This window comes from Petaurus breviceps, unplaced genomic scaffold (genome assembly GCF_028583685.1).
Source record: "Petaurus breviceps papuanus isolate PSGF00001 unplaced genomic scaffold, PetGlider_PUasm1.0 90638, whole genome shotgun sequence".
NCBI lineage: Eukaryota > Metazoa > Chordata > Mammalia > Diprotodontia > Petauridae > Petaurus > Petaurus breviceps.
Window position 1 is genome coordinate 9171063 of NW_027187295.1, and position 20047 is coordinate 9191109.

Below are 20047 nucleotides of genomic sequence, written 5' to 3' on the forward strand. Positions count from 1 at the left end.
TGGATGTAATGGTCAACACAGTTGGAGGCCTGTCTGCTTGATATGTTTTTCTGTTTTCTTGTAACTTCTGTCTATATCGTCTGAAGTTCAGGGTGCTGACTTTTTCCCCTGAAAAAGGTAAATGATATATTTGATTTATTAAAGCAAAATTGTTCACCCATTTTGAGTTGCTTTCCTTTAGAAAAGCAGATCTAAGAACCTGTGTTGGCAGCCACCCTGGGGATGCTGCGGTGCTTGCCACTACAGTTACCAACAAAGTTACAAAGATAGATGAGATACTCCAAAATTGCAGGAGAGAAAATAGGTAATTTTGTTTTACAAAACTGAAAAATTTTTGTACAAACAAAATTGATGCAGTTAAAATGAGAAAGAAAACAGTTAAGTGGGAAAATATATTCTCTAGTAAAGGTCTCATATCCAAGACATATAAGAAATTAATTCGACTATATGAGAATAGGAACTATTCTCCAATAGATAAATGATCAAAAGATATTAACAAATAGTTCTCAAAAGAAGTGAAACTACAAGAAAAAAATGTTCCAAAAAACTAATAAGAATTCATATTAACACAAGTCAGATTATATCCCTGTGATAGTAATGGCAATTAAAGTTTCCCTTGCATTGGCTTGGTTTTCAAACTGATTGTGTTAAAACCCAGAGCTTGTTAATCCCACCTGTGGGATGGACTTGTTGATGTGAAAAGAAAGTCCTGAACTGGGAGGAGCTGGTGACGTAGATTTGGAGAGACAAGAGAGAGGCAGAAGAACTTTTTGGAAGCAGCACCTCGTGGAGGCAGAGAGAGAGACTAAGAGAATTGCTGGTGGCCGCTTTGAATTGCCCTGGACTTTTGAGACCTGCCCCCTGAGCTGCCAAGGACTGAGGAGACGTGGCTGTTTTGCTGGTACTTTGTCTGTCTGTTTTGATGTTCTTTTGCCAGATTTGTCCACTGGTGAAGGACAGTGCTGCTGCTGCAGGACAGTCTCAGGGCTTCTTAACCAAAAGCAAGGTTCCCAGACCCCTGCAACAACAGCACTGTCCTTCACCAGTGGACAGTATTCATTCTGTCTGCAGGACAGTCTCCAGACCCCTGCAACAACAGCACTGTCCTTCACCAGTGGACAAATCTGGCAAAAGAACATCAAAACAGACAGACAAAGTACCAGCAAAACAGCCATGTCTCCTCAGTCCTTGGCAGCTCAGGGGGCAGGTCTCAAAAGTCCAGGGCAATTCAAAGCGGCCACCAGCAATTCTCTTAGTCTCTCTCTCTGCCTCCACGAGGTGCTGCTTCCAAAAAGTTCTTCTGCCTCTCTCTTGTCTCTCCAAATCTACGTCACCAGCTCCTCCCAGTTCAGGACTTTCTTTTCACATCAACAAGTCCATCCCACAGGTGGGATTAACAAGCTCTGGGTTTTAACACAATCAGTTTGAAAACCAAGCCAATACAAGGGAAACTTTAATTGCCATTACTATCACAATCCCATATCCATCAGATTAGAAAATATGGCAACAAAATTATGATTGTTGTAATAATAATATTTTATGATTATATATAATATATATTATACATACTATATATCATGTAAAATTATTATATATCATAAAATCACATTATATGAATATAGAACAGTAAGACTAATGAACTGTTGTTGGACCTATGAATTGGTACAATCATTCTGGAAAACAATTTGGAATTGTTTCCCAAAAAGACACTAAAACTCTGTATCCTTTTTGCCCAATGATACCACTATGGTACATATCTGCCAAAGAGATCAAAGAAAGAAGAAAAGGACATATTTGTATAAAAAAAGCATAATAGCACTTTTTGTCATACCAAAGAACTGGAAACAAAGAAGATCCCCATCAATAAGAGAACAGATATCTAGTCAAAATATGGAATATAGATGGAACTAAACATTATTATTCCCTAAAAATTAACAAACAAAATCTGGGAAGATTTATATGAATGAAGACTGAAGTAAGCAGAATCATGAAAATAATTTATATAATGCCTACAATGTAAAATAAAATAATTTTGAAAGACTTTCAAATTCTGATCAATGTAATGAAAAACCACAACTCCAGAAGACTGGTAATAGAGAAATCATATTTCTCACTTCTTAACAGAGAGATGATGGACTAAAGATATAGAATGAGATAGTCATGCTTATTCAGAGACAATGTGTGAATCTGTTTTATTTAACTATACTTTTTTGTTACGAGAGAATCTTTTATTTGGGGGAAGGGCAAAAATAAAGGGAGTAGATGGAGTATTGATAAGGAAGGGGAAAAAGAACATCAAGGAAACACTTATTAAATACACAAAAGAATAGAAGAGAGTTCAAAAAGAAAAATAGATAATTGGGACAATACTGGAACCATGGTTACATATTTATTATATACTGAAGCGGGTGGGGGGAATGCTATACACAACAGAGATTCACATAGGCAGAGAGGCGGCACCGTGGATGGCATATTGGACCTGAAATCAGGAAATCTTGAGTTCAAATTTGGGCTTGGACACTTACTAGTTATGTGGCCCTAAGCAAGACAGTTAACATCCGCTTGCCTCTGTTTCCTCAACTGCAAAATAAAAGTAATAATAATAATAGTACCTATCCCCAGGATTATTGAGGAGCAAATGAGATACTTGTAAAGCCATTAGCACTGTGTCTAACACACAGTAGGTGGTACATAAATACTAGCTATTGTTATTATTTCATACACAATGCTGTTTTTCTGTTCTTTGTATATAGAAATGATCCTTTCTTGATGTTTTTCAAGTTCATAATAATATTTTTAAAAGAATAGATCATACCATACTAATCTTGTTTTCATTTTTTAAAGGATTACTTGCAGATATAGGGATCATTTTAGATATAATTTACTTAAGCTTTAGTATCACACTTAAAGTACTTCATCCTAGTCATATGGACAAGATGGAACAACATGAGCTAAATGATATTTCTGTTAGATGGATCTCTAATTAGATGATTCAATCCAAAAAGCAGTTACATTAATGAGTTTATGCTGGCTTAGAAGGACCTATCAAAGGGAATGCCCCTGGAATATGTCCTTTTTTTTCAATGGCATGGAAGAAGTCATAAAAGGTATGTTTGTCAAATTTGCTAAAGATATAAAGCTGGAAAGGATATCTAATATGTTAAGTAGCAGTAGAGAGCCAAAAAGATCTCAAGAGCTTAGGAAAATGGGGAAAGTCAAATAATAGTAAATTAAAGAAAATTTAAAATTTTAGTTTTAAAAAATCAACATCATATATAAAGAATGTAAGAGGAGTGGTTAGCCTAAAGGAAATTTTACCTGACTACAAGGTCAATATGTGTCAACAGTATGACATGATAGTCTTAAAAATAAATTAATGCTATCCTCTGCACTAAAAGAGCAATACTGTATAGAAAAAGGGAAGTGAAACAGTGTAGTCTGCCCTGATCAGACTAGATCTGGAGTGCAGTGGCCAATTCTGGGAATGAAATTTTCAGAAGTAGGAACGTGTCCTAATAAGATAAGCAATATAGTGAGGACTGAAGACCATAGCATATAAACTAGTGATGTTTAGTCTGAAGAAAAGGAGATTTAAAAACATTATGATAGCTGCTACAAATATTTGAAGGTCAGTCTTGTGAAAAAGGAGTTAGACTTGTTCTGTTTGCCCTGAGGGGTCGAAATTAGGAGCAATGAATATAGTTGCACAGTGATGGGTTTAGGGTTGATATAAAGAAAAAAATCGCTAAGAATTAAAGAGCTCCAAAAGGAAAGGATAAGGGCTTGAGGAGAGCTCATGCTGCACATTGCTAAATGTACTGTCTTGGATGTTTAGTGGAAAGATGGTGTTTCAGCAGGTGGATGGAGATTGTCATCAGGGGAGACAACCTAAGGATAAAACAGCAGGAATACTCTGAAAAGTTGGAAAACATCACAGATTTTTTTTTGTAGTGCTGGGATCTTTCTACAACATTATGGCCTCAACCTTGAGAGGGTCAATATCCACTTACCATTTGGGATGGTATTAGTCTCAGGAACTCATATTATTACAGATTTCAAGCTATAGGGGACCAAAAAGATCACCTAGTCTGGTCTTACAATTTTATAGATGAGGGAATTGAAGCCCAGAGAGGTTAAGTGATTTGTCCAAGATCACATAAGTGTCAGAATCAGGTTTCAAACACAGGCCCTTTGAATTAAAATTTATTCTGCTGGACTCTTTCTCAAACTGGCGCTTTTCCAAATTACAAAATATCTTATATTGACATAGGAGCTGGAGAATGACTCAGACCAGTAAAGTGTGCTAGATGGAATCCTAAAACAAGATGAAAATAAAATCAAGATAAACTCTTCTTCCTATGAGCTATTCAGCAGGTCTTAAAATACAGTTTGTTGAAAAATTGTGGGCCATTGTACAATTCAAACAGTATAACATATTATTCATACAGGTGATAATAAGTCTAAAAGCCATCTTCTGTTCATTGCTCTTTTGAATCTGAATTAGATTGTATGTTCCCCAGAGTTCTAAATTCATAAGTGTGGCTGCCAATGGGTCTATCAGTTTGAATATCAAGAGTAGTAGATAACCTATTATCTTCTGGACCTGGACAGTAATGGCCCCTCATGGCTTTGTAATTATGGTAAAGTCTCAACTCCCCATTCTTCTGGAACATGTTCCTGGGATAAGAGGCAAGTCAGTATACCTTGTATAGGGTAATTCCTACTATATAGCTAAGATGAAACCTTCCAGAAACTGATCTGCTAGAATCCATGCCAAGCTCTGACTCAGGGTACAAAAGAAACTGATATTGTGATCCTTTTTTACCTTTTTGTTATCTACAGATTTCTCTAGCTAGCCAGATCAGTCTTTTTTTTTTTTTGGGGGGGGGGGGGGGGGGGGAGGCCAGGGCAGGGGCAGAGGCAATCACAGTATAGAAGTCTCCTTAAGAATTACATCTACATCATCCACTGGGAGAGCTATTACCCTTAAGCTAGGTAGTGTCTAGTGGGTAGCCTGCCCTGCTAGGAATACCTTACAGGTCACCTTTATCAAGCTATCAGGAATCTCTGGGAGTGGAGCTACATGAACAGCTTCACTAGGGTCAGGGACACGTCTCTGCACAGCAAAGAAACAAACAAATAAATACGGGGAACTTTAAGTGCTATCTGGAGCCTAGGACTCTGCTTCAATCAGGAATTCACATCTTTCAGTCTCTGAAATTCTCCCCAAGGGTTTTGTTTCTTTTTGTTTGGGTGTAAAGTCTGGGTTAACAGTTGTTACAGGTCCATGGTCTCTGCAGCCCCCTGCTGGGGAAAAAGCAAAACAGCAGGCAATCCTACCACTGCTGCTGTAATCAGTCTCCAAGGGGAAGGAAGGGGAAAAGTGAAGGTGGAAGAAAAGGGAGGGAGAGAGGAAGGAAATGAACATTTATTAAATACTTACTATGTGCTCTGCACTAAGTACTTGGGATACAAATATACACCTAGGATCCCAAGTATATACTTGGATACAATTATAAGCAAAAAGAAAGAGTCCTTGCCCTCAAGGACCTTACATTCGAATGAGTGAAGATGACACAAAAAGGAGCTGAAAAGCTAGAGATGGGGGATGGGAGAGGGTGTTAGAGGGAATTGAAAGTATCAGAAAGTCAGCAAGGATAGGGAAAGAGACCAGCCTCCATCTGTCCCTCTGTAAAAGGGAGTCTCCAGGAGTAAATTTAGCTCTATAAGGTTGCTACACGGAGAGACAAAGCACCAAATTTCAAGTAGGCTGAGACAAATGGTAAGTTGGTGGCCAGTCTGATTTAAAAACTGTAATATGCCAAAGGCAAAGAAGGCAAAATGAAGGAAATGCAACAAAGGTAACATTCAAGCTGCTTCCCAAAACTTATGGTCTTTTTAATCCAAAGGGATGGAAGACCTATCATGGCTGACACTGCTATCCCTACATGGTTCAAAGTGAGTGCCAGAACCTCCTGACCAAAACTTTAGAGTGATAATAGTTATTATCACTATTTAACTAATTATTAATTTAGGCCCTCATCACATCATGCCTACATTTATTCAGTCATTCAACAGAAATGTACTATGTGCCTATTTTGAACAAGGTAGTGGGTTAGGTGCTGGGGATAATTGACATTTATGATACATGTAGTGCTTTAAAGCTCACAAAGCATTTTATATCCATTGCCAGGTCTGAACCTCATGACAACCCTGTGAGGCACATACTAAATATAGTATTATCCTCATATTACAGATAAAGAAAAACAGGCTGAGAGTTAAGCAATTCCTTCATCCATTATCATATATCTAGTAAGTTATCCTGGGTAGTTTTCAGATCTAGATCTTCCTAAATCCAACCCCCGTACTCTAGCCATTCTACCATAATGACATAGAACTAGGGAATTACATCTATGGATTTGATTTTTTTTAATATTGTAAAATTATTTAGAGCCAAATTTGGAGAATGAGGTGGGTCACTAAGATAGATGATGGTACTCTCAGTTTTTATAAAACTAGATGTGACTATAAAAAAAATTGGGAATTATTTTTGTGGTACAATAAAAGTAATAATTCTCATTACTCTTTAGTTATACTTCAAATATGGTATTCAGTCAAAACAATTTTAGAGAAGAACTCTCTTAGTGGCACCAGTCTCAACTAAGAGGCAACCAGCTGAGCTTCTTTTCATTTGATGGGTAGAAATGAAAAATGAGAGCAAAGCAGAAAAAAGTGTCTTATTACCTTAAGGAAAAGGGAGATTAGGAGTGAAAATTATTTGTGAATACATGATTAAGTATGTATGGGTAGACAGTTGACCAAAGATTTCAGTGTTTGACAAAGGTAAGGGATATCTCCTATATCAAGTCCCCACTTAGCAACCTGAGTAAATAACTCTCCTAGGGGTACTAATCTAGCAGGCTGGCACCGTTTTCTCATTTGCAAGCATATGTTGCTGTTGTTGTTTAGTCATTTCAGTCCAACTCTTTGTGACCCCATTTGGGATTTTTGTTTTGTTCTGGGCAAATATACTGGAATGGTTTACCATTTCCTTCTCCAGCTCATTTTACAGATGAGGAAACTGAGTAGAACAGGGTTAAGTGATTTGCAAAGGGTCACATGGCTAATAAATGTCTGAGGTCATATTTGAACTGAAGTCATCTTGAATCCAGGCCCTACACTCTATTCACTTTACCAGCCCATTGCAAGCATACAGGATAGGATATACTCCAAGGAGCTTTGTTTTGATTTAGTATATTTTTTAACACATTTTGAATCTCTGTGGCATTTCTTTTTTTTCTGTTACATTAATACATATTTATGAAATAAAACAAGTATTTCCATAACACAAAACAATAAAAAGATGATCGTACATGAAACTGCAAATCTACCATGCACAACTTGCTACCTTTCAAATATGCAACAAAATTATGCTGTAATTTTTTTTCTCCTTTATTTTCTCCACTTCCCCCACCCTGCCCTAGAAATGTCTACCATTAGACACAAATAGATATACACACACACATACACTTACATATATATTATTCTATACATAATTCTATTTATCAGTTCTCTCTCCAGATGCAGATAGCACTTTCTTCACATGTTTTTTATAGCTAATTTTGAGTATTTATAATATTCAAGACAACTTATTTACTCAAAGTTGTTCTTAAAACAATATTGCTGTTGCTATTATTGTATACAATGTTCTTTTGGTTCTGCTCATTTCACTCCATTATTTCATGTAAGTCTTTTCATGTTTTTCTAAGATCATTGAGTTCATCTTTTCTTATTAGCACAGTAGTATTCACAATTATACATAACTTGTTCAGCCATTCTCCAATTGTTGGGCATCCCTGAAATTTCCAATTCTTTGCTATCACAGAGAGCTGCTATAAACATTTTAGAACATATAGGTTCTTGTCCTTTTCCCCTAATCATCTTTGTAAATAGACCTAGTAGTGGTACTGTTGGATCAAAGGGTATAGTTTAATAACTCTTTGGGCATAATTCCAAATTGCTCTCCATAATGACTGAATCAGTTCACCATTCTACCAATAATGAATTAGTGTCCCAATAAGAACTTTGTTAAGGATTGGTTGAGGTTGAAGCTTGTAAATAAGCAGTTTTCAAAAAGAAGAAATCCATTCTGTCAACAACCACACATACAAAAAGTGCTCCAAATATCAGATCAGCTAAAATAACAAAAATGAAAATTGTTTGAAGGACTGCAGCAAAACAAGCACACTAACTCACTGGAATTAAGAATTGGTCTATTCTGGAAATTTGAAACTATGCTCCAAGTCACTAAACTTTGATCCAGTGTGATACCACCATTAGACCTATACCTCAAAAGAATCAAAGTAAGAAGAAAAGGACTCATATGTATGAAAAATATCTAGAGTTCTTTGTGTAGTAGCATAAAATTAGAAGCTAAGTGGGGCTATCTTCTGGGATTAGTTATGGTACATAAATACAGTGGAATACTATTGCACTACAAGAAACAAGGAAATGGATAGTTTTAGAGAAAACTGAGATCTGTATCAACTGATTGAGAATGAAATGAGCAAAATCAGAACAGTTACACAATTTGCACATCATTAGAAAGACCACTTTGAAAGACTTGAGAACTCTGATCAGTGCAATAATAAACCACAACTGAGATGGATAAGCAAAACGAAATAGGCATTTTTGGAGGATAAGGCTAATGTGGGGATTTACTTTGCTTGGCTATGCATATTTGTTACAGTGGTTTTCTTTTCCATTGGAGGAAGAAAAGGAGAGAAAAAATAATGCTAATATTGAAAAACCAAATTTAATTAAAAGTTATTTGTAACAATAAATAATATAGGAGATTTAAAGGCACAGTGTGCTGTAATGGAGAGAGCTGGCCTCAGGATCAGATCCCAGCTGACACGTCTTGGCTGTGTGATCTTGGGTAAATCACTTAACCTCTTAGTGCTCTAGGCAACTCTTCAAGATTGTAAGCTGCAGCAAAAGGTACTGAACCGCCCCTTTCCCCATTTCCTAGTTTATTTGGGTCTCCAAGCCTGGGAAATCCCTAGGCAAAGGACCCTCCACGAGCAAAAGAAGACGAAAACCTGAGCATTGTTTGTATTTGTATCCCCAGTGCTTTGGGCGATGCCGAGCACGTGGTGAGGGCTTAATAAACGCTTAATTTCAAATAAGTATAAATGTAAAAGTTATCTTTCTCCTGTATCTTTTCCACAGGAGAAAGCAATATACTACAAGTTGAAGGCCAGATCGGGGGTGGGATGGGCGGAGAAGGAAGAGAGGCGGAGGCAAGGAGACCGCGCTTTGCTCCCAGCTTACGGGCAGACGCTTTGGAGAACCCGGAGACGGTTTACGAAGCTGCGCGTGCGCAGACTCGGGCGAGTAGCGGCTGCGCAGGTGCAGAGAAGCTTGGACCCAAGAGCGGTTCCAATGACTAGCCAGAGCAAGCAAAACTGGTTACGTGTCCGAGCTCCTTCTGGGAGGAAAGAGAAAGAGTAAGAAGGGAGGTGGGAGAGGGTCAAGTGCGCCAAAGTTCTGAGGCAGTGATTGCGAGCAGCTACTGCACGTTGAGTCACCCCCGTCCTGTCCATCTTCTCCCTGTGGCACTGGGGTAAGGATGCTGCCAGGCAGGGGGACGCGCAGGGAGGAGGGAACCGAGCCCGCCACTTCCGCTAAATTGCCCCTGAACAAGGAGGAACTCAACTCGAAGGTAAGGCTGGGAACATCACGATGGAGGCACCCCCTGCAGGCAAAGGAAGGGTTTATGGGTGACCTCTTTCACATGCGCTCCTTTCCCAGCATCCTCTGCGCCTCTCGGGCGGAAGTGCCTCCCGGGAGCCGGAAGTGCTTCGAGCGCCTAGGCTGATGCCGGTGCCGGGAGGAAGCGTGGTTAGTGCAGGCGATACTCATCCCCCTAAGGCTCCTTTCGTGCTGTTCCCTCCCCGAACTTTATCGCGTGTGCAGAAGCAGCAGAAGTCCACGGGAAAACTACTCCGCTACCCTTGAGCGACGGCGGGTTATTTCTCTCCCCCCCATACCCCTTTTGGGTCCAGGTGCCTGGGGAGTTGTAGGCAAGAGCCAGGGTGGGTGGAAGTAGCTTGAGGTAGTTTGAACTAAGTGGCCTGCTGTGTGCCACGATTCTAGTTCCGGGTCATGGACTTGTCTTGAATGTGTGGTAGATAGTGAGGGAGATTACAGTCGGTCTTTGTTAGCAGAGAGAAGGCCACCAGCAGGTTCCCTGGGCCCCCAGGGACGCTTTCTACCCCTCTGAAATACAAGGGTTGCATCCTTTCAAGCTAAAAAAATAGTGTATGGGAAAGAATTTTTTGTGGCTTGGGAAATATAAGGAAAAGAGCACAGACTTTCCACCCAGAATTAGGATCTTCGTATCTACAGCTATAAAGTACCTCGAAGGTTAACTTGTTCAATACCCTTATTTTCTAAGGCAACTAGGTGGTTCTATGGATAGAGTGCTGGACCTGGAATTAGGAAGACCTGAGTTCAAATCCAGCTTCAGATACAAGTTTAATAGTATGACCCTGGGCAAATCACTTAATCTCTGTTTCCCTTAGTTTCCTCATATTTAAAAATAGGGATATTAATAGCACGCGCTTTCCAGGGTTGTTGTGAGATTCTATGAAATAGAGTTGTAAAGTGCTTTGCACAGGCCTAGCACATAATAAGTGTTATATAGATGTTAGTTATTATTCAATTTGAGGAATTTGAAGCCCAACCTATAAAAGTGATTTAGCCATGATCACAGTATTGGAATTTAGACCTCTGGCCCCTGACTGAAAATACCACTCTGACAAGTTCTTCTAGGTCTGAGTTTTGGATCTGACAGCAGCTTCATAGGGTATTGCTGGACTTTGATTAATCAGTAAACAAAAAACATCTACTATGTGCCAGGCACTCTGTTAATCACTGGGGACTCAAAAAGAGGCAAAAGGTACTCCCTACCCTTACTCAGAAATTGTTTGATCCTGGGTAAATCACTTAATTTAACATAAATTATCCATAATGAAGAGGGAATAATGGTAACCATCCCACAAGGTTATTGGATAGATCAAATTTAATACCGTATACAAAGTGTTCACAAATCTTCTTAAAGTACTACATCATGTTAGCTGTCATTATCCTAGGCAATTTGATTCCCTGAAGGAAATTTTTCTTCTCTGTAGAATGTTAAATAACATATATTGTACTTCCATTCTCACAGGTTTGTTATGAGGAATGCACTTTTTTTAAACCTTGAACTATATAATGGTGAGCTATTTTTAAGGGAAGAGTCAAATCCTTATTATTAGGTTTGAAGCGAACATGAATATTATACTAACCAGCCTTTAAAACTAAGGATATTCAAAGGGAAGTAAAAAGTATTTTTTAGCTTGGGAAGAATGGTGCTTGTGACACTATACACGATTATGCTGGCAGAATATAGTATCATAATAAGCTCACATATATACCATTTAAAAATTTGTGGTACATTTATCTCACAGCCTTGTTAAGTAATATAATGAATATTAGTATTCCCATTTCACATGTAGGGACTTAGATGATCATAGAAATTGTGACTTGCCTATGGATACACAGTTTTTAAGTGGCAAAACCAGGACAAAAGCCAGATTTTTCTGATTACTAAATCTAATGTTCTTTCCAGTACAACAATTTGCATATCTACCGTGCTACTCCACACTTCATTTAGGTGTTCAGCTCCCCCATTCTGTCTACCATCAAGAGGAAAGGAATTAGAACCTTAAATTATTACCTTTATTTATCTGTGTCTAAGAAAGTTTATATTAAAAATTAATTTTATATGTGCAGATCTCTTCTGAACTGCTCATTGGGGTGGGGGAAGAGGTGATTATAGGCTGTGCCAGTAGAATGCAAGCTCTAGTGATCTGTCATACTGAAAGGCTTTCAGAATGGGCCCAGTGATCTGTAAGTCTGTCCTTCAACCAAACTGGAGAAACATATCTTTGGGTTGGCTGCAAGGTGATAAAATTTTCAGTCACAAGAACTTTCAAGAACCTTTTGCTAAGTCATAGGATTGCATCCTCTATTGATGGAGAAAGGACACATCACAAATCCATGAACTGTTGAAACATATACAATAGCAATGTACACTATAATACTTTCTGGTTCTTATAAGTTTACATTTACATATGTATGTAGCACTCTTCTGCTTTTTTTCGATCTGCAATATTTTCTTTTTTTATATTTATATATATCCTTTGTTTTATTTATTAAGATTGTTATATATGGTGGTATAGTATACTCTGCTGCGTTGATGTACCAGTCTGTTTAGGCATGTGTTTTTGCTCTTTTGTGTAGTTTAGTGATAAGCATCATTTACAAATGGTTCTTTTTAATTATTCTTTGAGATATATTTACAGTAGTAAATGACTGAATCAAAGGACCTAATTGAGTATTGTCAGATTGTTTTCCAGAAAAATTACATGAGTTCTTAGCAGATTAGTTTTTAGATATTATTAACTTCTTCTCAAAAGACACTTGAGAACATCTGTTTCAATCTTATTTTTAATAGATTAAAGAACAAAAAGTTGTCGTGGATGAACTTTCCAACTTGAAGAAAAACCGAGTAAGTAATTACCAAATTAATTTTGCACAGTAGGGAATATGATAATAACTGACATAACACTTAACAGTTTAAAAAGCAATCTTCTGCATCTCCTTTTAGCTTTACAACTTTGTTGAGTAGGTACAGGTATTACTCCCATTAATGAATGACCTATTGTCACAACTGTTAAATGGCAAAGACACAGTTCAGACTCAGATTTTCCTGGCTTCAGGTCCACTGTGCCACAAAATTTACTTATATGTTTGTAATTTAAGAACTAAGTAATTCAAAGCCTAGATACTTTCTCTAAAAGTTTCCTAGAATTTTAGTAACCTACTTTAGTAAATGATTTACCAGCTCCATGGTCCTTTTTATACTTTTGCTGCCTGTCTCCTTCTCACATCTTTAGGACTTTTAGTGATGGGCTTACACTCCAGAAATTATCCTAGAGGATGGTAACAAGTGGTTGTTCTTTTTAAATGATGATAAGTAATAGGAAGTAAACTTAAACTACGCACAAAAGAGATTTAGGTTAAGATAATTTGACCATGAACTTTAAAAGTGATGAAGAATGCTTCTAAGTAAGGTTGTGGAAATTCTTCACATAGAATAGAATCTAATCTGTCTTCCTAGAAACAAACCCTAACCCCTTCTCTTTGGGCATGATAGTATTTAATAAACCTGTGAGGTAAGTGAGCCAGATAACCTTTAGCAGATACTTCTAGCCCTCTGATTCACTATGTAAAACCAGTAGCCATTGCCTTCCAAACACCTCGTTTAGTGCTCCAGCCGTGACCCTGTGGGACCAGTGTGGAAGTCTGTGATCTTAAAAAGATTGCTCTAGTTCCATAAGACAAGTATTGCCACAGTATCATAATAGAGCCTGGCTTGGATCTGAAAATTACAAGGTTTCTATTCCCTTTCTAGTTTATAAATTACTAAAACCACAGCTTTATCGAAGATATATACGAAAGTCACTGTTGTAACTTTTTAATTATGTTTGCAGTTTTATGGTGCCTTTCCATTGATCAGTTCTGTTATGCTTCCTTATCTTTTATATTCTTAAGCAATAAGTTCCAGTTTTATATCTGAGTAATTTAGGACCATTGATTTATAGTTGAAAGGGACCTCAGAGACCATCTACTCCACCCCCTTATTTTAAAGTTGAGGAAATTGAGAACTCAGAAGGAAACGTGACCAACATCATATAGTTATATGCATCAGAGGAAGAATTTGAAGCCCAATCCTCTGGCTTACGAGCCAGTACCCTTTCTATTTTATCATGTTGTCTTTAGTATCTTTCTTCAAAAGTACAGTATACTTATTTTAAATTAGATTGGGAACAGATAGAAATACTTATTTAAGTGAAATAAGTATGGTTGGTAAATAAAAAAGGATAAATTACATGACACAAAACAGTCCTTATAAATCCTTCACAACCCTCAGTTGTCTATTCAGTGCAGTCAATAAGCATACAAACTTCTTGTTAACAGTTTTGGCAGAATAATAAATTTTAATACTTTTGAATATTTTAAAAACCATGCAAGTCAGTGTAGCATAGTGGATAGAGAGTCCCTGAGTCAGAAAGACCTGCTTTCAAATCCTGACCATCACATACTGACCGTATTGCACTAAGCAAGGCACTTATCTATAAATTTCCCAAGCAACTTTCTAAGACTTAAGTTGCTGAGCAGGAGCTTCATTTCTATTACGAAATAATAGATTCAGACAAAACAAAGCCATTTTTAAGATTATTAATTCCTGGTAGGTGGGAACTGCCATGTATGATTAGTTTATAAATAGATATTAGAAGTTCAGTCATGGGGTGGCCAGGTAGCACAGCGAGTAAGAGCACTCGCTCCAGTGTTGGGATGACCTGGAGATCGAATCCCAGGCTCAGACATTTAGCACCCACCCAGAAACACCTGGCCGTGTAACCTTGAACCCCAATTGCTTAGGGGCGGCCCTGTGGCTCAGCAAGTAAGAGCCCTGGCTCCAGTGTCGGGATGACCTGGATCAAATCTGGGCTCAGATACTCAGCACCACACCCAGAAATAACTGGCTGTGTAACCTTGAGCAAGTTACTTAATCCCGATTGCTTTAAAAAAAAAAAGTTCAGTCATTCAGTGATTGTAAATGTTTTCAAAAATTTGCTACTTAAAGGATCAAATCTTGATAAGGAACCTAAAATGTTTGGGGTTTTTTTGCAGAAAGTTTATAAGCAGCAACCGAACAGCAACATATTCTTCCTTGCAGACAGAACAGAAATGCTATCTGAAAGTAAAAGTGAGTTTTTTGCTGTTATGTATTTATTATTCATATTTATGTAGAGTTCCATGGGAAAGAAAACATAGTTGTTTCTTTACTAACATGTTAAAAAAAAAGTCATACTAGATATGTTGCTGACAGCTATATTAGTAGTAAAGAATTAGTCATGTACATTTCAGTTAAATGAGGTTGTTTAATCTTTGAATTAAACCCTCAGAAATATGGAAGACCACAAAATTATACTAGCCTGTCTTCTATCCAGGCAGTCTATCTTGTACTTTAAACATAATAAAACAAATAAAATTATTAGTATTCTTGAATACTAGCAGTATGTCTCATTCTGTAGAACTGGTTTAGTTGGTTTACCTACATTAAGTTAATCTAAAAGATTTACTTAATTTATTATTTCCTATTTATTTCCACAGACACATTAGATGAATTGAAAAAAATCCACCAGGAAATAGAAAATACAGAAAAAAACAAAATCAAGAAATAAGTTTGCTGAATTGCACATAATGTGTGGCATTTGTTGTTTAGTCACTTTATCTGTTGAACATGGTGGGTATGATTTTTTGCAAAAGAATCTGCTCCGTAATCTTAACCGACGAGGACCCAACAGTAGTCAACAGGTGGTAAAGAATGATACTGATTATCGTTGTTTGTTTTCTGGTCATGTCCTTCACTTAAGAGGCCTTTTGACTTCCCAGCCTATTGAAGATGAAAGAGGCAATGTATTCCTTTGGAATGGAGAAATCTTTAGTGGAATATATGTAGGAGCTGAAGAGAATGATACTCAAATTATGTTTAATCATCTTTCCTCATTTAATGATGAATCTGAAATTATGTCACTTTTTTCAAGCATCCATGGTCCATGGGCTTTTATTTATTACCAGGCCTCTAGTCATTGTGTGTGGTTTGGTAGGGACTATTTTGGTCGTCGTAGTTTACTTTGGCATTTTAGTAATACAGGGAAGGGTTTCTGCCTTGCTTCAGTGGGTACTGAAGCTGCTGGAATAGTAAACCAGTGGCAGGAAGTTCCAGCATGTGGAATTTTTAGAATTGATCTCAAATCCTTTGCCATTTCCAAACACATAGTTTTAAAAGTGTATCCTTGGAAATACAGTTCTAAAGGGAATACAGTAGAGGAAGTTGACAGGAGTCTTAATCAGATTTCAGATGATTTGCCAAAATTTGTATCCATTGAGATAAATGAAGGCAGACTTTGTCTTAAGATACCTGTTGCTCCATTAAATACAAAGTTGCCACAAGGCTCATATGAATCTGATCATAGTACCCATATCCCAGCTACTATAGAAAATCTGAAGGTTTTTCTTAAAGATGAGCACATGAAGAAAATAGTTCATCAGTTAATTCATGTCTTAAGTGAAGCAGTAAAGAAACGAGTTTTATGTTTATCTAGGACTGAAAGTCTGTTCCTAAATGATAACTTTTCCAAAGCCTCTGCTAAGAAGGCAAATATTGCAATACTTTTTTCTGGTGGCATTGATTCCATGGTTATTGCAAGCCTTGCTGATCAACATGTTCCTTTTGATGAACCAATTGATCTTCTTAATGTAGCTTTCATGACTAAGGAACGGACTGGACATACTACTTTGACCAAAAAAAGTGATAAACCAAAAAAACATCTTGAAACATCTTCTGAGGAAAACACTAAAGGACTTGCTACTGCAACTGATAGTATACAGAACCAGAATTTTAATGTGCCAGACAGACTCACTGGCAGAGCAGGACTAAAAGAATTAAAAGCTATAAATCCTTTAAGAATTTGGAATTTTGTTGAAATTAATGTTTCCCTGGAAGAATTGCAGAGAATGAGACAACACCGGATAAGCCAATTAATTCAACCATTGGATACAGTTTTAGATGACAGCATTGGTTGTGCAGTCTGGTTTGCTTCTAGAGGAGTTGGCTGTGCTATGAAAGAGGATGAAATGAAAGCATACCAAAGTTCTGCAAAGGTACGGTATAGTTTTCTTGAATGATAATAATTTTTTAGTCTTACTACAGATAACAGGTTAGTAAATAGTGAGCAGATGATTGTATTATCAAATTGTTAGAGAAATAACTTAAATCAATCTTTGACTGTATTTAGTACCAGTGAATGATAGCCAGTTTGTGTAATGGAGAAGCTCTAATACTCTCCATTATAAAACATAACATTTCCTTTAAAAGTTTTTATAAAGGGAGAATTTTATTCCTAAATCATTAATATTGCCAAGGCTAGAAATGTATATATAGGACATATAATAAATGTTTATTGAATGAAAATTCAATTCAGCTTTTTCGCTAATATTTTAACATGAAATAAAAACAAAAAAGCATGCTTAAATTGTAGATCAACATAATACATGTCTTTTTTTAGTAGACCTAATATTTTTATGCCTTTGTGGTTTTATGAATTGTTTTATTTATAAATGTTTTCCTTTTTGCTGTAGTTTTATTATGGCTTTCCCTTATAATCTTATTTTGCTTATCCTTGTATTTTTAAAAAAAACTTAATAAATTTATTCATACTTCTATAGGTAGTTCTTACTGGGATTGGTGCTGATGAACAGCTTGCAGGATATTCTCGTCATCGTACTCGCTTCAAGACGCATGGTCTAGAGGGATTAAATAAAGAACTAGAAATGGAACTGGGTCGAATTTCTTCTAGAAATCTTGGCCGTGATGACAGAGTTATTGGTGATCATGGAAAAGAAGCAAGGTAATCCAAATGACACGTGGTTTTGGTGAGGAAAAAGATTAGAAAAGGAGTCTCAATTATAAACTTTTAAAGATAATCCATTTTTCTCTCACAGACGAACAAAGCCTAGAGAAGTAGTGGCTTGATTAAGATCACATAGCAAGTTAGTGAAAGATTGTGGTCACACAGCAAGTTAGTGAGAGTATGTGGTTTACCAACTTCCAGTCCAGGGTACTTTATACTACCCTAAGCTGGGCCTTTTAGGTTGCTTTTTTTTTTTAAGGGTGATAACATAAATAGAAACATTAATGATATTATTTTGGACTTATATTACAAATAACCTCCAAAGAACACAAAATGTTTTCAAATATATAATCTTATACCTGCTCTAAGGTTCTTTTATATATATTTCTGGAGGCAGCATATAAAAGCACAGTAAAATAGTTAAATGTCACTAATCTCAGACTTTTATTTTGACAAATTATTTATTACATATATTTAAAATTTACAAAGTAAAATTTCAATGTCTGTATTTTTTTTATTTTATTTTTTGGAGGGGCAATTGGGGTTGACTTGCCCAAGGTCACATGGCTAGTTTTTTGTGCTAAGTGTCTGAATCCAGATTTGAACTCACGTCCTCCTGACTCCAGGGCCGGTGCTTTATTCACTGTGCCACCTAGCCGCCCCCAAAAGACTGTATTATTAACAACCATTTTCTTTTTCATTGAGATTCTATGAATTTATATCCTAGATGTGCCTGTTTAGTTTAGGGGGAGGGAATTTATTTCCTTTAGTTAAAAATAAGTTTAAAAGACCTGAATTATTATATCTAAAAACATTTCACCTCAGAAAAAATACATTAGGAGAGTTCCTAGGAATTATACTATGTTACTATTATACAGATCATAATTATGTTAATAAATACATTTAGATACACATTAATATAAATAAAGAGGCTAGTTTACTGTATGTCTTGATAATTGAACCACAGTAAAAGTGTTTTACTGATATTTACAATTCTTAAAATTAAAAAAATGGTATGTTATATGCTTTTTGTTGCCAGTTTTTGTTAATGAGGAACCACTGTATGATATGACAGAAACATTATTTGGCATTTATCATTTGTGTCACAGTAAAATTTGTTTTTGAGGAGTGATAAAGATTGGTCAGTAGTACTTTAAAGTAGTAAAGAGGCTAACAGTTACTGGTAAGTAAAAGATTAGAACCAGAAAAGGAAGAAGTGAAAACAAATGAGACAAGTCTGAAGTTGGAGATTATTGCTAATGTTATTAATAACCTAATTCTTGACCCTCAAAATAATATTTGACTTGTACAATCTTAGTGACTCTTAAAATCTGAATATAATTAAATAAATATTTTGACTTTTCAAGTGTACCCTATACTTTGAAACACAAAGGATTTGGCACATTGATACCTTCTTTTTTCATGCCCCACAACCTTTATTTCTGTGACTTAGAAGTGATAGAAAAGACAAAAATATTCATAATGTTCATATTTATTTAAATCCTAGAGATGTTTATTTGACAGTTTAAAGCTATTCTTTATTTGACAAATATCTATTTTTATCTTGATCAACTTCTATTTTGTATTCATTTCATGACCAAAGGAGTTTTCATAATTACGTTGCTAGAAGTAGTACCTTCAAAGTTCAATTTTCAGCTAAAATTATATGTTAAATAAACTGTATTAAAATAGTAATGAACACAGATGAGCCTCTTTTCATAAAAATTTTATTTTCAATTTAGGTTTCCTTTCCTTGATGAAAATGTCGTCTCCTTTCTAAATTCTCTGTCTATTTTGGAAAAAGCAGACTTGACTTTGCCCCGTGGAGTTGGTGAGAAATTGATTCTACGCCTTGCAGCGTTAGAACTTGGTCTTACAGCTTCTACTGTTCTGCCAAAAAGAGCCATGCAGTTTGGATCTAAAATTGCAAAAATGGAAAATAATAATGAAAAGGCCTCTGATAAATGTAGGCGACTCCAGGTTCTATCCTCAGAATAATACCTTGTTGAATAGGCTATCCAGTGTTAATGAGTGTACACATTATAACATTTATTGAATTATTACATAAAATAAAATATTTTTCTATTGTGTATTGTAGTTAATAAATTTAAAACTCATTAGATTAATTTTTCTTTACCTTATAAACCAATTGCCTAATGTTAACAGAAATTGCTGCCTTGGTTTTTTTTTTTAACACAGTTAAAAATACAACTTTGATATTTTAAACTGACAGGGATATTAACACACTTTTAAACTCGTATTTTGCTTTGTCGATTGAAACATAGGATAACATAATTTGCATCTTGAAATACCTAAGTGCATCCTAAAAACCTCACTTGTGATTTAAGGTATTTAAATCGATGGCTTAGCTATAAAAATCAGAATTGTAACTTAAGAATTTTGTTCCTGGATTGAATTGCACAAAATGCTCTCAAAGATTTGGGGAAGGATATGTC

At 36.3% G+C, this 20047-nt stretch overlaps 1 protein-coding gene across 10 annotated transcripts; it reads left to right on the plus strand.

Moving 5' to 3' along the window:
• The first annotated feature begins 9337 nt into the window (after positions 1-9337).
• Positions 9338-19760, plus strand: ASNSD1 (asparagine synthetase domain containing 1). Of its 10 annotated transcripts, none has more exons than XM_069064546.1 (7): positions 9339-9724; positions 12563-12616; positions 14806-14881; positions 15289-15421; positions 16442-16842; positions 17407-17588; positions 19334-19760. In XM_069064546.1, exons 4-7 carry the CDS (start codon positions 15379-15381, stop codon positions 19587-19589), a joined length of 882 nt encoding a protein of 293 aa, XP_068920647.1. In that variant the 5' UTR covers positions 9339-9724; positions 12563-12616; positions 14806-14881; positions 15289-15378; the 3' UTR covers positions 19590-19760. The 10 variants fall into 10 exon arrangements, with proteins under 10 accessions (XP_068920638.1, XP_068920640.1, XP_068920644.1 ...); XM_069064540.1 differs by lacking the exon at positions 9339-9724 and adding exons at positions 9825-9903; positions 11234-11280 and having other exon boundaries at positions 15289-16842; XM_069064537.1 differs by having other exon boundaries at positions 9338-9724; positions 15289-16842.
• The last annotated feature ends 287 nt before the right edge of the window (positions 19761-20047 follow it).